The sequence below is a fragment of the Balearica regulorum genome, chromosome Z, assembly GCF_011004875.1.
Source record: "Balearica regulorum gibbericeps isolate bBalReg1 chromosome Z, bBalReg1.pri, whole genome shotgun sequence".
Lineage (NCBI taxonomy): Eukaryota > Metazoa > Chordata > Aves > Gruiformes > Gruidae > Balearica > Balearica regulorum.
This window is the reverse complement of record NC_046220.1, coordinates 46048668-46068661: the sequence shown is the minus strand read 5'-3', so window position 1 is coordinate 46068661 and position 19994 is coordinate 46048668. Positions and strand designations below refer to the sequence as shown.

Here is a 19994-nt window from a genome sequence, read left to right as displayed (position 1 = left end):
CCTTTTGTAATAATGTATAATGTGTGTGCATATACGTTCCATTAAGTATGTAAGTCAAATAGCTTTTGGTTCATGTACCACCTCATGGCAGCTGACCTTGGAGCTATGCCTCACTCATTTTAGCACTGGAGCAAAGAAAGCTGCACCATTTATAGCCAAATTGGTTAAAAGCTAAGCTAAACCCCCCAGCCCTGCTGATGGCTCCTTCTTGACCTGTGATGTGGAATTCATGGGTCAGCATTGGCTTTAGTCTGAAAACATGTCCCTGGTGATCGGGTGCTTTTAAGTAAAACATTTTGACTTCTTTAAAAGCCTCCTCAGTTACTTGTACCAGATGCTGGGGGAAGGAGGGGCACCACCCGAAGCCATCATGCAATTTTCAGGTACGTCAGGAGCCAGGACCCTGTGAACATCACTCTACAGCAGCATGCATGACCCTTCTGCACAGAGGCTAAGAGGGACTCCCTGGCAAGGGCAGGGACACAGGCAGTCAGCTTCAGGAGAAGCAAAATTTTGGCTTAGGAGAGATGCCTGCAGTCTTTTCAGCCTCAAATAAGCCAGATTTAAGCACTGCCTGGGTGTCTTTTGCTGCCTACAGGAAAAAAGTGGCAGCCCTGGCCTCCCTCTGCTGCTTTCCTAACTAAAGAAAACACAGTTAGAGCACTACCAGGTACATGCAGCGTTAAACCCACGTTTTAATTTGTTCATTTAATACCTTTTGCTTCCCTTTGGCTACCATTGAGACCTTTCTTGACCAAAACTTCCAGAAAAATAAGGAAAAAACTTAATGGTGTAATATACACTGCTGTGGATGAATGCAAGCAGAATGAAGATCTTGCCTTTTAACATCTCCACTCAAAACAATTGAGGATGGAATTAGGAGGCGCGTCTGAAGGATTAACCAGCTTTGTTGTATTTCAGCAAAATATACATCAAATGACTTGCATTCATTTCTCAAACAGAAGAAAATCCCCAAAACACCAAAACTTCAAAATCAGAGTTAGGAGGCAAAGCTCTAGCTGAATCTATCAGATTTAGGGGTCAAAGTAGATCTGAACTTGGGCCATGATAGCATGACTAAATCAGGGTTGGGGCAGAAAATACTATAAAATTTATCCCAGACCTCAACACATGCAAGGCATCTGAAAGTTAAAATGGAAAACACAGATAAGCACACAGCTCCAATCCATGGCACTCTGCAAACATACCTCATGATTTTTGTTGCAAAACAAAGCGAAAACAGAACAGGCATTGAGGAGTTAGTGAAACAACTAGATTTATTCAGCCAAGAGTGGTGGATTAATATCTAGAGTATACCTCTTATTGACATTTGAGCAGTGCAGGTAAAGCTAGCAGAGACTCCAAGCTGATTAAAAAGGGCAAAAAAAATAATCTCTTTTTTCCTTGATCACTTCAAAACATTAGTCAAAAATTCAACCTTGTAAGTGAAAGAACAGGTGGGCTCAGTGGGAATCTACTACCCTACTTTTGACTATTGCTAAGCGCTACAGTAAAACCCAAGCAACCAATACACAGCTACTCATGAGGCTGTGTTCTCAAATGACAAAGTCCTTGGTCCCAAGTGCCTGTACAGCAGGGGTCATGTGGATTCAGCTGACGACTGCTGCTATGAAAACCTAATAACACTCCACTCTCTGAGATAAATAATACCTCCTGGAAGAGTGAAGATAGGAAGGCAAGGCTCCTGTTTTGGCTCTGAAGAACACCTCAGGGCATGCGACGTGGAAGAAGATACACCATACATGGGCAATAACGAAAAGCCGAGGACATTTGCTTCCTCATACCATCACAGCTGGGGAAATCCCCCTCTCTTTCTGTGGCAGGCCTGCAAATTGTAATTTGTTCAAAAGCTGGGGAGATGCAAATACAGCATTCAGTCCAGCACTCCAGTTGCAGATCCCTGAGGCAAGGTCTTTGGAGAGGAAGCATTAAGGACTGGTTTCTGGATCAAATGAATGGCATTAGTGTTTATCTGCAGTTTTGTTGCCAGGAGGAAGAGGAGCCCAGAGGCTGTAGTCGGTTGAGAAGGTAGCATCTGCACATCACTACCAAATATAGCAAGTACTGACAGACTGCTCAGAGGGGCAAAGCAAAGGGGGAAAACAAGGAAGGTAAATAGCAATAAGAACTCATACCTGTTTGATTGCTGCAGTAAACTGGAGAGAAAGAAATGTCATCAAGGGCAACATAACCTCCCTTGGCACTATTGAAAGCAACTTCAAATATTACCTGGAAATGACAATAATTTGTTATTCATCTACCATATACACAACAGTAATTTTTGTACACATCTTTGTGTTACAGAATTCTGACTGGATGTCTCTGACTGACTCCAGGGCATCTCAGAGAGCACTGCAGGTGTTGGGCCAAATTAAATTATATCAATGGTTAGAGATATAAATCAGAGCTGAACCTGGTGCCAGATCTTTGTCCACTCAAGGTCAAGGAAAAATCAAGGCGACCGTAGCTCTTTGGGTGCTTTATGAAGTGTCAGTTTTAAAGATGCAGTAAAACTATTGTCATAATACCATATAAAGCCAGTATTCAGGGTCATCACTCCGTATTCACTATAACTCCTAAGCTGCCTAATTATTACCATATCTAGTATCTACCTGGATCAAAAGCAAAAACCAAACTGCATGGATTACTCTGTATGAACTGTGGCTGTGATACTAAGTTTTCTCTAAATATCCTCAGACACTGAAGCCTATGCCTTGGCATCAGCTGGCATTTCCTTAAAAAAAAATCAGTTAAGAACAAGAAAAGCTATTGCTGTGTTTTGTTCACAAAATCAAGCAATGTTTGTACCCAGCCACTCCCAAGAGACATCATTTCCTCAAGTAAGTGGAGGACAGTCCATAACACTTGAGGAAGTGTCTCAAAATTTATCTTTAGTATCAAAGCTCTGAGTTACAGGAAAACTTAGAGAAAAGGTCTGAATCATAAGACAACCCCAGGGACAAAACAAGGATATAAGGACAAATGCTTCCAGTGTGAGATCCTGTTCAGTGAAAGCAATGCCTGTGATGTCTTGCCTATGGATGGGAGCCAAACTCAGAGAGCTGTGAAAGAATCCTGAAAGACCTCCTTTAGACAGATGAAACACAAGAAAGACCTTCTTGAAGCAACTGAAGAAATTATATGCGAGGTTATTCTTATTTCTATAAAGTGATGTCTAAAATAATGAATATGTTGCATTACATAAAAATTCCTGGAGCAGAAGAAAGGCCCATCTAGCCCAGCATCTTGTTTCCAACAGAGGTCACCTACAGAAAGAACTGAAGATGACAACAGGCTTTCAGTTATTCTTTCCTCACATTTCATTCTTGATGTATTCTTTCTTTTCCATTACTTTGTATAATCAGTTTTTGAACTGATCAGAATGATAGTATCCATATGGAATTGAGTTCTGCAATTAGGTGATGTAGGAAGAAATCCTCCCTTTTTTAAAACTGGTTTTTTTTTTAAACTGTTACCTGATAAATAAGAAGTTGGAACAGCAATGCAAATTTTGAGAAAAAGGGAACAGTTCATCTTTTCTGTGTCATTCATGATTTTTGTGAACCTCTACTATATTCTACTTCGGTCATTGTTGTTATTTCATTAACATAACTTCTCCATATTTTTGATTATCTTCATCTCCCTCTTGTAGTTCTAGGATATTCTTTTTAAACTGAGAAGGTTGAAGTTGCACAGTCTGCCAAACAGAGGGCTACCCTGTGTATTCATACAGTGCTTTGACATCCTCTGTTTTGCTGTTTATTCCTGTATAGATAATTTCCAACATTCTGGATGGTTTTATGAATGCCACTAAGAACCGAGATGATATTTTTCCAAAACTACCCACAATAACACCAAGCTTTAAGTGATCATTAATCAAATTCCATCTATAATGCTAGGAGTGTTTTTCCTCTTGCATGCTACTTTTAATATTTATCAAATAAGTAATTCACCATTCAGTATTATGAGACCTTATCAGCTCTAAACTCCTCTCCCATACCATTTGAAGGATGACAATTTCAATAGATGACTTGGTCACTGATTTTACAGATTATAAAAGGACTATGTAACATCTGATGAAAATTAGCTTTACGCCTAATAATTTCTGAAAATCTGCAGGCTTACAGTGAATTAACAAATGCCTTATGTGAAGTTAAAAAAAGCAGAATTAAAGCTGGTTTGTTTGTAATCCTAATATTATAAGTATATATATAGATAATATGTATCTATCAAATACATATATATGTATAAAATGTGTATTATATATGTGTACACATGTAAGTACCTATGTGTATAATACACATACACTTTATTTCAATCTTCTAAGATATTTATATACATATTAGAATAATATATATTTTAGATCTATGTAAAGATATAATGTATATATGTGCATCTGTATATATATACCATATATATCATGTATAACCACACACATATACATATATATGTCTCTGTGTGTGTGTGTGTGTGTGTGTGTGTGTATATATATGTAAAATGTTTATTCCAATCTTCTATGGTTTGGGGATTTTTTTAGTAAACACTAGGAATAAAAAAAATTAATTTCTTCCTGATACTCTTGAAATTAGTTACAGTAACCATAGAGAGCTGGCTTTTATATTTAAGAACTATTAGGACCCAAGTCTAGACTCTTTCTCATCAAAGCACAGACAGACTGAATTGCAGGATTGTATATGGTAGAGAAAAGAGCTGGAATATTTTTTAAGTTTTTCTTTTGCATTGGGAGGCATGCATTATTTTATGATCCTCAAAAAAGGATCATCATGTCACAAAAATATGAGACTGAGAGAAAATTGACATTATTTAGTAGAAACAGAAGGACCTCACATTAGTAGGACTCTACAACACCCAAGGTAGTCTACTCAAGCACCTCACCACCTGACTTCATCTTGGCTGAAAATCAAGCACCAGCATGGAAAGTGATTCCTCCTTGACCCTCATGCAGTGGATAAAGGAAACAACAGATTGCCAGCATATTTTAAAACCATCTTTCAGATACTGGACAGCTGTTTCCATGTTCCCAACTTAGCCTGAGTTGGCACTGATGTCTGATGCAACCTGGAAGTCATAGCTGGACTGTACAGGAATGATTGCTTTACCTCCATGGGGTACGGTGCATTAAAGTCAACTTCTGCTAGCGCCCAGTCCGCACTCAGTGCACTGTCCACTTTCCAGATCTCTTCATAAAAGCCACTTGTGTCTCTCAAGTAAACGGTAAAAACAATGCTGCTCTCCTGCTTAAGTTGGTAATAAAAAGACAAGCAGCCAGACATTGGGGCCGTGGTCTTTGGTGAGATCAGCTGGGCCACTTCCTGAAAATGTTTGACGTAAACAGAGTCCACATACATGTAGTGACCTAAAGGTATAAAAGAAACTTGGTATAACGACACCCTTTAAAGGACACCACTTACAAGAAGATGTCAAGATATGGGCAGGGACTAGATATGTATCTCTATGACCTGGACAACAATGGTGGGTTCCTAGGAAATTTTAGTAATTCTAAGAAATTTTTTTCCTCTCCTTTCCTCCTATGTACAACCCAAAGTTGTTTGGTTAAGATACCACAGGCAAAACAGTCAGTCTCAGCTCTTTCTTAAGTTTTTATTTGAGACCTGTCTAGTAAAGAAAGTAATAAACTGTCTGAAATTTGGGAACCATTGTTAAATGGATAATATGTTACAACTGAGTAAATTCCCTGCCCCCCAACAGCTCAGTATAGTATTTAGTCTTTTTCCAAGTGCAACTTTTACTGAGGCAACCTAAGTAAATGAACAAGACTGTAAACCATGTCTTTCCTCACGTTTTACTCATCAGTTTATTTAATGTATATCAAATGAATTGGCAAATAACCTTTATTCTGCACATTTCACTGCCTGTATTATTCTGCTTGGTCTATCTAGGGTTTGGTTTCTAAATGCTTTATCTTTACTGAAGAGATTGGTTTCTTTGTAAAATCCTTAAAAAAGACTTTTAGGAGATGTTCATCTACAGAAAAATGCGTAAGTAGATTCCCTCCCCCTCAACAGCCAATATGACCTGCAGGATTTTCAAAGGGTACAGCTTCTCAAATTTTGATTTTGGGAGAGATATCTCAATTTAAGCAGGACACATCCGTGTGCATGGATATGCTGTGCATCTGTACTTTTCCTTCTTCTACACTCCCAGAAACACAGCATCAAAGAGCATCAGTTGATGAATGGAAAAATGGCTCTTCACAAGTAGAAAACTTACAGAAGAATGAAGTGCCAAACTGACAGGGTACTTTAGCATGGAGATTGCAAAGTGTGCTGTTAGGTTTCTATCTACACCACTACATTAATTACTAATAGCGTTCTCAAACCTGGAGTTGTCACTTCTTGCTTCATTCCAGTGGGAGGAGGGGAAAGGGCTCACTTGGCTTTGGGTGTCCTCCTCCAGCCTCCCCACTGCCAGGGGACTGGTGACACTTCAGCAGTACTGGCCTGAGAAGTTCTGGTCTTTGTTTTTCCTCTGCAGTTTTACCACATTTCATAGCTTAATTACAATGTCCCTGACAAACGGTTGATATACCTTCATAGCACACTTCTGTGACTGTTGGCTTCTTGGGGTCTTCTCAGTCTTCTGGGGTCAGGAGTAAGGGTTTGATGTGAAAAAGAAACAGTATGGCTACGAGAAAACAGATCCCTCCCAGTTGGTGGCATTTGCTATCACATACAGTACTTGTTAATATGTGGAGCCGCTGTCTGCCATTGAAGTTGTGGTGAGTTAAACTGCCATCAAAATTTTACTAGCATTTAGGTGACGTGGGATTATGCAGGGCTGGACTGACACTCTGTACTCAACTCACACAATTGTGAAATAAAAAAAAAAGGCACAGCGGCATGAGTTAAGGAAAGAGGATCAACCCTGCTTTTCATGATGCAATTTCTTACACTGTCACAAGCATCACATTGTCTGAGACAGAGCGTGCTGCAGCGGCCAGATCTCCTGACCATCGCCTGCTGTGGTACTTCATGCAACGCTATATCAAAGGCTAAGATATCCCCCAACCCTTCCCTGTGACTACATAAAACGTTCTCCTCTCAGCAAGGTGGCCGGCACAATCATTTCATAAAGGGAAAGTGCTGAAAATCCTTTAAGCCTTTACAGCATTTTGCCTCTGATGGACAGTATTAACAGCACTACGTTTGACTGAAACAAAATTCCTAAGCCCTGTGCAATTTAACTAAATATGTTTTAATCCTTTAGCTTTGCTACTCAACTTTCCCAATAGCCACTGGAAAGAAAACCTCTGCCAAATGTACAGAGCAGCGGTACAAGATTTTAAAGTGTATTGTGGCCCATACTTTTAGAATCCACAGAATTTTCCCCCTCTCTGTCCAAAATTTTATCCTTCTTTCGAGTAATTTTAAAGCCTAGCAAAGGGCATAACAACCTTATTATAAAGCTTACAGGAAATTTTGTGTGAGCTTCTGCAAATTCTCCCCATCTTTTTCTAATCCCTTTTTTCATATAAGTCATTCTTCCCCCACCCAATGCCAGGAGAAAAGAAAGATCTCACATAACAATTTGCAGTATAAGAGTCATACATGGATCACAGACCCAAATTTTCCACTACACTTCTGTTTTACATTTGTTGCTTACCCAGTTCACTGTTTAGTGTGTGGTCTTTGGGCAGGATAGACTGAGAATTGCGAATGTTCCCTCCACCAACAAACCAGTTGACATTGGGGTTCCAGCGGTTCACAAAGCCACAAAGATGATTTTCTTCAAAGTCACATTCTGCAATTGCAGACATCACCAGCTCAGTGCACACATTTTCATTACAGAAACTGGAAAAAGAGGCTATTGCTAAGCACCAGCCTTATTTTACATATGGCAGTGCAATTAACACCTACATTTATAAAACTGTACCCAGAATTTAAAAGCTTATGATTAATGGAAGCAAACTTAGCCACAGTATTTGATCACGACTATGAAATTCTAATTCCCATCCCGTTTGGTCCAATGTACCTTTTCATTATTTGGCAATATAGGATTGCTGCAATTTAAAACCAAATAAAATAGATTTAAAATATACCGCTTCATAGTATTAAATAGTCAGAGTGAAAGTTCCACTTGGAAATCAGGAATGTCTAGAAGCAAAGCAGGACCAGTATTTCACAGCAGTAATGAGACAGCTTTGTTTCTTTTGCAGAGCCAAACAATTGTGACAATGCTATTGGACTCCACCAGAGCTCCCCAGAAATGCAAAGGTCTCTCAGTCTCCTAGACACTGAAATTTTTGAACTTCATTAGCGGTTTTTGGCAAATGTCACGAGGAAATAGCAGTAAGTGTAAGTATCAACAGAGTTTTGAGTCTGCAGCCTGCAAGATGCCACTGTAAGGAAGCATGAGCAGGCAGGCAGCAGAAATTATGTTACAGCTGTTATGTCTAATATTTGTAGCAGTCTAGTTTTGTGACAATATAACACTTGTTCCTGCTTGAACAATAAATAGCTTAAGAATAGAATGAATTACTGTATGTGAATTGTCTATATATATATATCACAGAGACAGCTGAATAAAAGCACGTACTACTGTGTGCAAACTTAGCTTAAAAACAATGAAATGTCTATATGGAGTATGACAGCCTACCTTCAATAAGGAAAAAGACATTGTCTTTTTTCTAAACCCAGACCTTTAATTCAGTTTTAAAATTGCCAAGAAGGCATATTTTTCTATGCAGAGAATATAGGAGCTGAGCAGACCATACTTACCAATACAATATCCAGGAGTTATTTTAATTTCAAAAATTGCTATACTGGCAAATTTATCTTGTCTCATTTCACCTTCCAGTATAATCTGCACAATATAAACCAAATTGTAAATTTTAGGGTTTCAGCATTTCCATTATCACTGTGGACATTTAAACAGGACAAACAGGAGAACAAATTAAATATATGTGGAGAACTTACTGTCCTTACGGTCAGGACAGGTGCTTTTGCTGGAAGAGCTTGGCAAAATGCATTAAAGACAGAGTTAGTGCCCTTCCTCAAGGACAGAAAGCACACTGAAGGACAATGAGACAAGGCCAAAACAGCCCACACTTCATGAAAGAGTATGGGACTCCAGCTTCCTCAGCTGTGGCCACACAGGACGTTATTGCAAGAGATGCGGTGTGATGGGGTTTGGGTAGACATACTCCCAAGATTCAGGCTCCTCTCATAAGGGCCCAGAGGACAGGGACGAGTGAGCGCTGCTGCAGACCCAAGACCCAGGAGGTCCCGTGTCCGTGAGGGGACGCCGGCAGCTCCGCATGGCTGCCGGGAGGTGAGGCACTGCCAGCGCCCAGCTCGGCTGCACCACGCGCTGCCTGGGAAGGCTACTGCCTGCCAGGCTCGGCACAGCTCTGCTCACTGGTTTTGGGGACAGAGGGGTCGACTGACGCACACAGAGGTGGAAGCCAAGAATAGGGCCCAGGGTGGAAATGTTCGAAAAGTAGTCCTTATGCCACAGCACGTGCACCAGGAAAGCCTGTAGCATCTTCCAAAATCAGGCATACCTTGTACTTCTTTGTGCTGTTCGTTAAGTCTAAGCTAGCTATGAGCCAGCTATCTGAAGGCTCCTTGGCTGACCAGAGCAAACGGTCAAAGCTCTCTCCTTCCTGCCTCAGGTACAGGTTGAGCCTGGCGGGATCAGGTGAAGTCTCCGAAGTTGTTGCTATCTGATAAATCAGTCTGACACAGCTCCACTCCTCAGAGTACAGCTCAGGGCTGGACAGCACTGCTTTCTCACCCTCGTAGGATGTATCCACAGAAATGTAATGTCCTGGGAACAAAGGCAAGATACACATCCATATAATAAATGTTAGAGACTTTGCTTTTGCATCACTGGATAAAAGTATTTATTTATAAAGGAATGGTTGTTCTGGGGCTAGGTCAGGAGATTGAGACTGCCATTCATTTAACCTTTTGATAGCTCACTATACCTGTACAAATGCCACTTCATGTGTCTCATGCCATTTTTAGTCACAATTTTTACATTATTGGAAATCTTCAGAGAAAGATGTTAAATAAGTGTAAAGCAGATTATTAAGACAAACAGCTATTATTTTAAGTATTTCCCTCCAAAACTGATAGCTACAAGTTCCAAAGCATTTCTAGTTTTAAAGAACAAAACTAGAAAGACACTTGTAAGTAGTAAAACTTAACATGTGCAAATCTGCTGATTCAAAAGAAGTGCTAAATGTAAAGTTACGTTTAAACATATCATCTGTCTCAATGGGATTATTTAAAAATTAATCTCCAGATGGATATTGTAGGAGCAGGGCCTAAAATATCACCTCCTCTATAAGAACAAAAGCAAGTATGGGATGACAAGCTAAAAAGTCAAGAGGAGGCCAATAAAATGCCAAAGAAACAACATGTAGAAAAAGAAGGATAAATAAATCACAGCAAAATACAAGTCTGGTCCTGTAGACCTTACTAACACATCAAAACCAAGATCAGAAGAATAAAACAGGATACAGGAGTCACAGAAACCTGGAATGCAATGCCAGAAACAAGTGAAACAGAGAAAGAAAATTAAAAACAAAAACAAAAATAAAACAAGCTAGGACATCCATGGCTGAAACATTACCCCATAGATAATCAGGAAAATGATCCTCCTAACCTAGCGGGAATGTATATCAGACAAATCCCATTCCTGATACTATTTCTCAGCAGCCAGGCTGCAAGCAAGAGTCACAAGAACTGTCAGGGACTGTGTCAAGTCTGTCCTTCACCCAGCAGCACATCACACCTATACTAGAGCATGTATTTCTTCTTCTTTAATCTCATTTCACTTGACCACAGAGCCTGTTCTCAGTTACCACACATATGTAAGCACTTGTTTAACTTGGACACGCCAGCAATTGGAGTGATGTTAAATATATTACTTGCCTTTGAGGCACACTCTCCCCTCCCAAATCCTGCCTGAACCCTCCAACTCTACCAGGCCACCCTAGGGTTGCTTCCTAGGAGCTCCAATATCATCCTCTCATATTCACAACTATTCTCTCCTACGTGAAAAAAATCATCTGCGCAGACAGTACCAACCCCAAGGCAAACAGCATGTACAGATTGGTCTGTGAGGTTCCCGAAGTCCTCCCCCACACCCCGCCCCGGGGAAGATGCCTGGAGCAGGCAGCAGCTCTGACAACACCTGATTCCTTGGGCAGTGCATGTTACAGCATCCCCCTGCATTTGCTCCCTCTCTCACCTGCAGACACTGTGCACAGCAACCCATGTGTACTGTACATTTTTGTTTAAGAGTTGTAAGATAAATGATTGTCACTTACTCAGCGGGTAGATGCAGCCCTAAGCAGTATAAGGGGCTGTGTAAATACAAGAAAGCTGCATTTTCTTTCCCTTTTTAGGGAATGGAATTTTTTTTTGCCTCTTACCATAATTTCTCTTTGTATCTACTGTGTCTGGTTATAGTCTTTTGAAGGAATATACAAAATCACTGGTTAAGTACGAGTAATTTGTTACTGCAGCAGCAGTAACATGAAAGCAAAATAAACACAGGAACAAATATTTAAAAATAGGCACCTAATGTGGCTGCCAAATACTTAATCTGCCACTATGTACAATGTGAATGCATAAAACATCCACTTGCATACAGATATCAAGTTAGTTCACAAGAGCTAGCACAGGTATGCATGTTTTTCACATGCATGGAGGCTAGAGGGAAATCACCAAGGTCTATCAGAAGTTGAATGCTTCTGACACATTTGCTTTTAATTGATATAAATGGCAACACCCAGTTCAGAAAAAGAATCTTTGTTTTTAAGCTAGTCTGAATTTGGATCATTTTGCCTACAAAGAAACCTACAATTCAGAATCCGTGCCTGGCAATTTCAGTTTAGATTTCAGCCCTATTTTTGTCTGTACTTCATGAGAAAACCCATAGGAAACAGAGCCTTCTTATAATATTTACCTTTTTTTTTTTTCAGAGATAAATTAGTGTTGACATAGGAAAACATATTCACATGCAGACCTCAAATTACCAGCTATGAGGCATAAATGGCTGTCTAGTTTTAAGGCTTAATTATAAGTAGACTAAGGTTCTTCTACAAAAATAGTGATTTAAAAGAGAAAGAAAACCTCTTAGAGTTTCCAGTTGGGATGATTATGCTTCTATAAACTTGACTCTGGTTCCTCTACTTTGCTGTACACTTGCTTTCACTTGGTCTGATTCCTCACTGATACAAGAGCAAAGATCATGAACTCTCGTCTTATTCAGGGTGGGGTTTTTTTTTTTAAAAAAAAGACTAATTTGACCTATTCGTTACAGTGTCCAGAAATGGAGTGCTCTCACCCTCTACTTTCTAATCATTTTAGCATGTTCTGGAAATTTAAATGTGTGATTGGCTCCACTGAAATCAATGGGAGTACTGATAGTAAGTTTAAATGCTTTGCTAATCAGGATCAGGGAGCTTGGCAATTTGCAGTACCAAGCACAGAAAATGCTAATGTTAAACATCTTCCAAATGAATGCTGCCATTGACTAAATGGCCTTTATACTAAACTGTATTTCAATAATAGCAACGACGTGCCATTGCTGCAGAAAGGAAGGTCTCACCATGCAGACTTCAAGGACTGACACAGAGCAATTGTGAGCGCAAATCAATGCAAAGAGAGGGTTCCTTGGAGTAAGGAAACAGACAACTTTCCACACTTGTTTGTGGGAGTAACAGAAGGGTATTTAGCAGTCTGTGGAGAATTTGATGAATGCACAGTGCTGTAGCCTGAATTCTCTCATTAAAAATGTAACATGCAGCTTCATTTTGCAGCATGCCACATGATTTTTTTCCTCAAAATCCTCCTCCTCCAAATGCCCATAGCACTTAATTTATAGCAGTCATTCAGGAGTTATCAAGAGGCGGCTACTCTTCAAAATCACAGGAAAGCAGGAGAGGTAGTGACAAAACGCTAGGAAAAGCCTGATTACACAGAAACACAAGCATAAAATTCCTGGCAATTACTTGTCCATGGGGTAGACGCAGGCCTAAGCAGTATAAAGGGCTGCGCAAATACAGGAAAGCTGCACTTTCTTTCAATTTTTGGTGAATGGTATGAGGTTTTGACATTATGTGAAGACACCAGATAAGCTTCTTCACAAACAACAGCCAGGGATCGCTAACTGCCTTTGTGTGCTAACAGCTAGCAGTTTCCCAGTGAAACAGCCAAGAAAGGAGATGGGGAAATGGGACTCTCATGTATTTCCTTCACCGCTCGCTCACTACTCAAGCTGGCGAGCAATGCACTTTTTAACCACATTCCTATAATGACTTTTTACCTATTGTATAACTTCACTGTCTTCTCCTTGACAGCTGAATCAAACTGTACAGGACCAAGCATGTGTTCATTTTATGTTCCTCCATGTCCAAGCAAAATATTGAGCCCTGGAGGGATTAGGACCCAATGTTTCTAACCTATGCCTCCTCAATTCAGAGATGCATTGTGGCGGTTAAGACTCACAAAATGAGACCTTTAAAATCCTTCTGTATGCATGTCTGTCATCTTGCTGCTCTAATAAGCAGTTCCATACAGAATCTCTCTCAATTACAGTTGGTTATGCTTTAAGTCTATGAGTCATTCACCCAAATTGTCCAAATCTATATTTAATTTTTTTCTTTATTTACTTACCAAATAGGCACCAATATATCAGTCAGCAGTGATTATATCAATGGTTTAGGAGTAGGGGGGTTGAGTCCAATACTACTTTTTCCCCAAACCAGTGCAGAAAATACACTGATTGCGCTCTCTGTAAATAACACAAACCAGGCAAAATGCCAGACACTGGTTAATAAACGAAACCAAATTCCATTGACAAAATGAAAAAAAAAAAACACAACTGGGATAACTAAAACTACCAGTTAGCTTTTCAATTATATATTTTGTCTGTAAAAATTTGGAAGGGTAACCACATACATGTTAGACCCCTTGTGGGGTTTATATCTGACACAGCTGTTTGCTTAGTTCAGCAACAGTGCAGCTTTACAAGAAAAACTGCATATAAGCAGTGAGCTCCAAGAGAAACATTATTAAGGAAATACGAAGCAGAAAAAGTTTGGGAATTTACATTTGATTAGGCACTCATTTGTAAAGAAAATTTGCAAGAAATGTCTTAAAGTTACCAGTCATTTTTTAATACCTATTAAGCCTTCTTACATCACCAGGAAAAGTTAGTTAAACATTTTAACAATACTCGTGGGTACAGATGAGGTTTAGATGAAGGTTCAGAGTTGCAGTTAAGAACACAGAAATTCTACCAGCTTCTTCATATGAGATTCTGGCTGAATCTAGAAGAAGGCTTGTGACACCGAATAGGAAATCTTCGGACTCAACACTCTACCTTTGGTTCAATTTTTTTTCAGTAGAAAGCAAACTTTTCAACTAAAGTGGACATTTTTTTGCTGACAATTTGTATTGAAAAACAGAACCGTGTGGATCAATGTTAAATTTGTCCTATCTACAAAAAGTTTAGGTTTTCCAAAGAAAATTCTTCCTCTAAACAGGAACAGTCACCATGCATTTTGGTAAGGCCTTTTGGAGGGAAGAGTTGGAGGGTGAGGTGGGTTTTTTTTCAAATTTTTTTAGGCAGTGTCTTGGGAAAGCAAAAAATTGCACAAGCAAGTGACTTTTCTGTTGGAGGTAAAGCTTTTGCTCTACAATTCCATGAAGAAAGTAAAAGAAATCCCCAAACCAATCAAACACACAAAAGCCTGCACAAATATTTCAGCTGGGCTTACAATATTGTGCTGAGATTAGAGGATGAGCTTAAACTACTGCTTGGTGGCTAAGAGTCAAGAGGTGGCTACCTCTTGGCAAAGTGGTAGCAGCAGTGCCTCCCATGCAGCTGGAGAAAGCATCGCCTCTCACCACTGCTGCTGGACCCAAGCAGGAGGTCTGTCCACCACCCAGGCCCCCTGCATGGTATATGCTGGGACCAATTAGAGTTGTCATCATAGGAAAAAACTTTTTGGTCTTTAAACCTCCTTGTCTCCTCCGTGATTTCCTAAAAGCAGCTCTATGACAATAGCTGAGGGATGGAGAAGCAGGAGGTGGTCTGTGTTTGTTGTCTGCAGTGACTGACACGCACTGCTACTGTCCAGGGTTCTCCTCCCCTCATGTGTCTTCAGAAGCATCTCAAGCCTAAAGCTGTCACCTTTCTGCAGCAAAAGCCTGGTTCTGCCTGGCTGCTGCCAGCTCCTCAAACCTCTCTTGCTGCCCAGGCAGGGAGGGCAACTGAGGACCCCATTAAATCTGGTGCTGTACTGCTCAGCTTCTTCAGGAGGAACAATGGGGTTTCCAGGCAACTTTCACAAAGCTGAGTAGTATTTATTCAAAACAAAAGCATTTTGTAGAAAAGCACAGCCTCGAGCCATGAACACACAGGCGCTTCACCCAGGCAGTCACGCACCTTCCTTCTGCTGGATCTGCAGCCCTGAGGACAGGAGCTCCCCTGGCAGCTGTTTCTCCAAGCTCACCCTGCTTTACTGAGTCTCTCTCTGAGGACTGAGACCTTTTGTTTGCCAAGGCCACCAGACCAGGCCAGGGAGCTCGTGTTTCCCAGCCCTGGGGGATGAATCTTCAAGGGCTCCTGTCCAGGCAGAGGGCTTGGATTAGCTACCAATCCCATCTTCTGCCCTGTCCTCTGCTCCTCCAAAAACTTCAGAAATACAGCTGTTAGCAAGCCTGTCAAAATCATAAAAGTAATACAATTAGCTCTGAAACACTCTGTGACTGCAGCATCTGGTTGCAGCTACTACCACACTGGCAATGCCTTCCAGCCTGGATCCGTCAGCGTGCCTGTGAAAGTCTGGCAAAGGCCCAGCCTGCGCTGCCGTTTTCTGTTTCTGATTTAGAGAAGTTGCTCTGCTGCACTGGGGACACTTGAACTTGTAAGAGCTTTTGGCAACAGCCGGGTCCTCTCCTTGCTCTCCCTCCTGAGGTCCCACGGTCTTTACATCATGCACCAATTACACCACGTCTTCTGTCTGTTCCAAACACAAGCATGTGGGTTTGTTTCCTTTCACAATGACCTCACAGATTTTTATACACTTTTCAAGCTTGCTTTCTGTTTTTTCCAACCATCAGGTCCAGTGAGCTGTTGTTCAGACCACTCAGTTCTCCGTTTCACGCTGTTCATTACATAACGTTGACAACTTTTTATCTGCTGAAACAAGGGTTGCCAGGTTCTTCTCCAGTATCTCTGGTTTTCCTTAAAACAGCTCTTTTAAAAAGCCATCTCCGTGATTTTTATTAGCTGGTGCACTTGAGCAGGACATAGGTAAGATTTGGAGACACAAGACTCTCTGCTGTGAATTTCTGAATAGGAAATAATTCAGAAAAGCCTTTTCTTTCTTCTTTGGCATCCTAAAGCAGTTTTCATTGTCGCCAGGCAATATTAAAGATAAAAAACCAGATAAAGTAGAAACCATCAGGCATCTATTTGTTCAGAGTGTTCACCTCTTTTATTACAAGCTCTATCCTTTTGCTTAATCATGTTTCCACCAGGATCAAACACACAGGGGAAAGCACTGTGATAGCTCTTTCAGCACAGCTGCTTGCACAGGGCTGCATTCCTTCAGCAAAAGAATATGAAATTTCACTCCTGTGTCATTCCCTTGCATGATGTTGTTTATTTACTTTGTTCATTGACCCTTTCATTTATTTATGCAGATGCACATGGTGTGATGTGGTGGAGTATGCCTGTAATGTAGTACGAGCTCTGCTTTGTGTTACGTGCTGAGCACGTCTCAGCCTGCCCAAGGCAAACCTACCCATCTGCAGTCCACACAGCTTTAGCACTTCTTTGAAGAAAAATCAATCAGATTTGCAACCCACACCAAACCATTGTCCTGCACCCCACAGGGGAACCAACTCAATAAAGTTGGTGAGCCAGACCATGTGACAAGGGACTTCTTGCTGTGTTTTAAGAGAGGGGGTTTCTGGGGCCACACTTCTCCTCAGGTCAGTGACATGCACAGCCATGAGGGGTAAGAGTTTGAGAGAGAAGAGATAGTCCAACCCAACCAACACTGATTTGGCTGCTGCATAACAGGATTTCCATTAATCTGGAAGATTATGCTCTTGTGCTTCAAAAGGAAAGACTTCTTGGTTGAGAAACTTCCTTGATAAGCTCCAAAGGGGTTAAACAAAAAAGCCCAGGGTAAGTGAAACTCTGAAGCAAACCTGCACTCAGCCAGGGAAGCGGGAAGACCCTGGTCACCGTGAGCAGCAGCCCCGGGAGGGAGAGAACAAGTGAGCCTTGGAGCTGGGGCCCAGGGGCGAGCAGGGACAAAGTCTGCCCAGAATGACTTGGGTTAGGTGCACAAGGGAGCGGGGTTACAACATGCAGGGGGTCCTGGGCCAGGCTGCAAACGCTGCCCTCAGGGAAGGAAAAAACCCTTCAACCAGTAGCCTTCTGGAGTGCATCTGCAAACCACAGGGATGCACTCCATGAAAGATAATAAAAACAAAACTTTTCTGCTGCATGGATCTGCTCTCTTTGCATCTGCCAAATCACTTGGCCTACTGCATTACCCTGAAAACCAGCTCATCTGCCTAAACGCTTGTCTGTCTCTCCCAGCTATATCAAGTCAACTTATAAAATGTTACCTTTGCCTACAAGCCTTGTCCCTCCAAGGAAAGTTATAAATATTTTTGGAATTAGTATAATAAATTACATTAGTAATAAACTACATTTACTCTGATGATCACCTGGGCCCTGGGCTTCAGAAGTTGAACTCCTGTGAATTCACTTTCCTGCTTTCCATAAGCGCAGTGGTTTTATATTCTTTTTTTATACCAGGATCATTAGGGTCACTGGCAGGCTCATGGTAGGCTAATCTGTGATCTCATGTCACAAAATACAAACAGAACTGCTAACAGATGAGGTATGTATTTATATCCATGTTCTGAAATGGCTGGCCAATCAGATCATGCTGCGTGCTAGCAGTAACCTGGTAGAAGGTCACCTGAGGGAATCAACTAGCCACATCATCAGATTCCAACAGCCGTTGGAGGTCACTGCCTTGTAATTTGTCCATCACCAGCTGCTGCCGTGGCAGGCCCTTAGCTACTGCTGTGTTTACTCAATGGCTACTCTCGAGTAATCCACTCTAAGCAAGAAAGCAGCCACAGTGACTCATCTTCTGTTCCAGCAAGCCTCATCCTGGACCAGGAACATGCAATGGGTGAAGATTCAGCATCTGCAACCACAAAACCTGCAGCCAAGGAACACATCTATTGATGTAGAACATCACAACCACTGGGACCATGGCTAGTATTTCCTGGAGCTCTGCAAAACTGCATCTGGCAGTTAGCCACTTCAAAAGATCAACACTGGCAGCTTCAATTTACAAGGGATGCTTCTAGGCTTGCAGTCCTGTACATCATTCCTGCCTGGCAGGCACCTGGTAGCAACTGAGGATGTGTGCCAGTGTGTATGGACAGACTGAGGCAAAATTCACAAAATTGGAGAATGGGGTTTTTCAAGGGTTTATCAAAATAGCCTAAGGCTAGATAACTGTAATCTCTAAAACATCTCACACACATTTTAGGGGAATAAAAAGTAGTTATACATTTAATCCTGAAATCTACATTTGCCATTTGAGCTTTAAGTATAACCTGTTGTATCATCACATGCATTAGATATCAACTGCCCTATAACCAGAGATCTTCAAGAAAAGATTTTTCATTCAATGCAATTAATGCATCCAGCTTCCTGCCTCTTCCCTTCAAGCAGGAAGGACCCTTCAAATGAAATGTATCCATGCTCCATGGTAGAGTACATCCATCAGAAGCTGAAAATAGGAGCTCTGGTCATAACCTTAATCCTCCAAGAGCACTCCTTTCCACAAACATGAACGATGACTTCTAATAGAAACTGTTAAAAATGGTAAAATTAAATGAGAGGTGGATTGCACAGCCTAGAATTCAACCTATCAAGGCTACTCTGAGTTTTGTTTTTTCTTCTTTAATTATTACTCTCTACTTGTTTTTGTTGAGTGGATAATTTTAAAAATATGAAATGCTAGAAATAAAAAGGCAGGAATGAAAGCTTGCTCTAGTTTGTTGGGATTTTTTTCCAGGAACTTGCATGTACTTACTAACCCCAGAATGACTTCCTAGCTTTTACAGGGATTATAGAAAATTGCACATTGATAAATTTACTGCTGGTCTCAAAGTGTATCAGTAGATCCCAAAGTATTTTACAGGATGCCTCTGTGGGGAGGGGCTGGTGCCCTGCAGCTCCCTCCCTTCTGAGTCAGTAGTGGCATCTCTAGTACCACTGGCAGGGGATTCAGTTGTGGAGCTTCAGCTCCCAGCGAGGCATCTGGACTACCCAGAATTATGTTTGTAAGGATCACTTGGTATCGAACGCAAGACACTTTCTTGTGCAAACTCCAGTCTGAGGGAACAGGAAGAAACGGATGCCAATGAACATTTCGGCATTTAGGAGATTTAGGAACCAGTATTTTGCTTTCCACCAGATACCTAATTGCTATCTGTAATCAACAGAGTTTTGATACACTTCAGCTTCCCTGGGATTTGTGTTTTACTTAAAACAGCCAGTCAAATTCTTCTTTGGGACTGAGTCCAAGTCAGTGAACCACCTTATACATCCGAACTAATCTCAAGGCACTGGATGTCACCCAGAATATGCACAGGGCTCTGCCATCTGTCTGGCCCCATCCACTCTTCACACGTCTGTCACGTCGTGGTGGCCTCTCTGCTTCCCCTCGCTAGGCAGTGGTCAGCAAACGAATTCCATCAGGCAGCCCCTTCACACGCTCCCCAGCTGCCCAGGGACACTTGTCATCGCAGATGTTCAGACTTTATTCTTAACGCAAGCCCCAAATATTCCCCCCCCCCTTTCTTTTTCTAGATAACTTTGGAAGTGAAAATCCACTGAAACTTTTGGCAAATTTTAGCACT

General features: G+C 41.2%; 1 protein-coding gene across 2 annotated transcripts in view; it reads right to left on the bottom strand.

Moving 5' to 3' along the window:
• MAMDC2 (MAM domain containing 2) overlaps positions 1-19994 on the bottom strand; it is a 60862-nt gene that overhangs the window by 20680 nt on the left and 20188 nt on the right. For both annotated transcript variants that reach the window (XR_012833147.1, XM_075740895.1), the window contains exons 3-7: positions 9566-9831; positions 8781-8865; positions 7666-7803; positions 5142-5398; positions 2157-2250 (exon numbers count right to left, since the gene is read on the bottom strand). Coding sequence is in view for 1 of the 2 variants with exons in the window: in XM_075740895.1 (XP_075597010.1) it covers positions 2157-2250; positions 5142-5398; positions 7666-7803; positions 8781-8865; positions 9566-9831 (840 nt within the window). In the remaining variant the exon portion in view is untranslated. The remainder of the gene's footprint in view (positions 1-2156; positions 2251-5141; positions 5399-7665; positions 7804-8780; positions 8866-9565; positions 9832-19994) is intronic.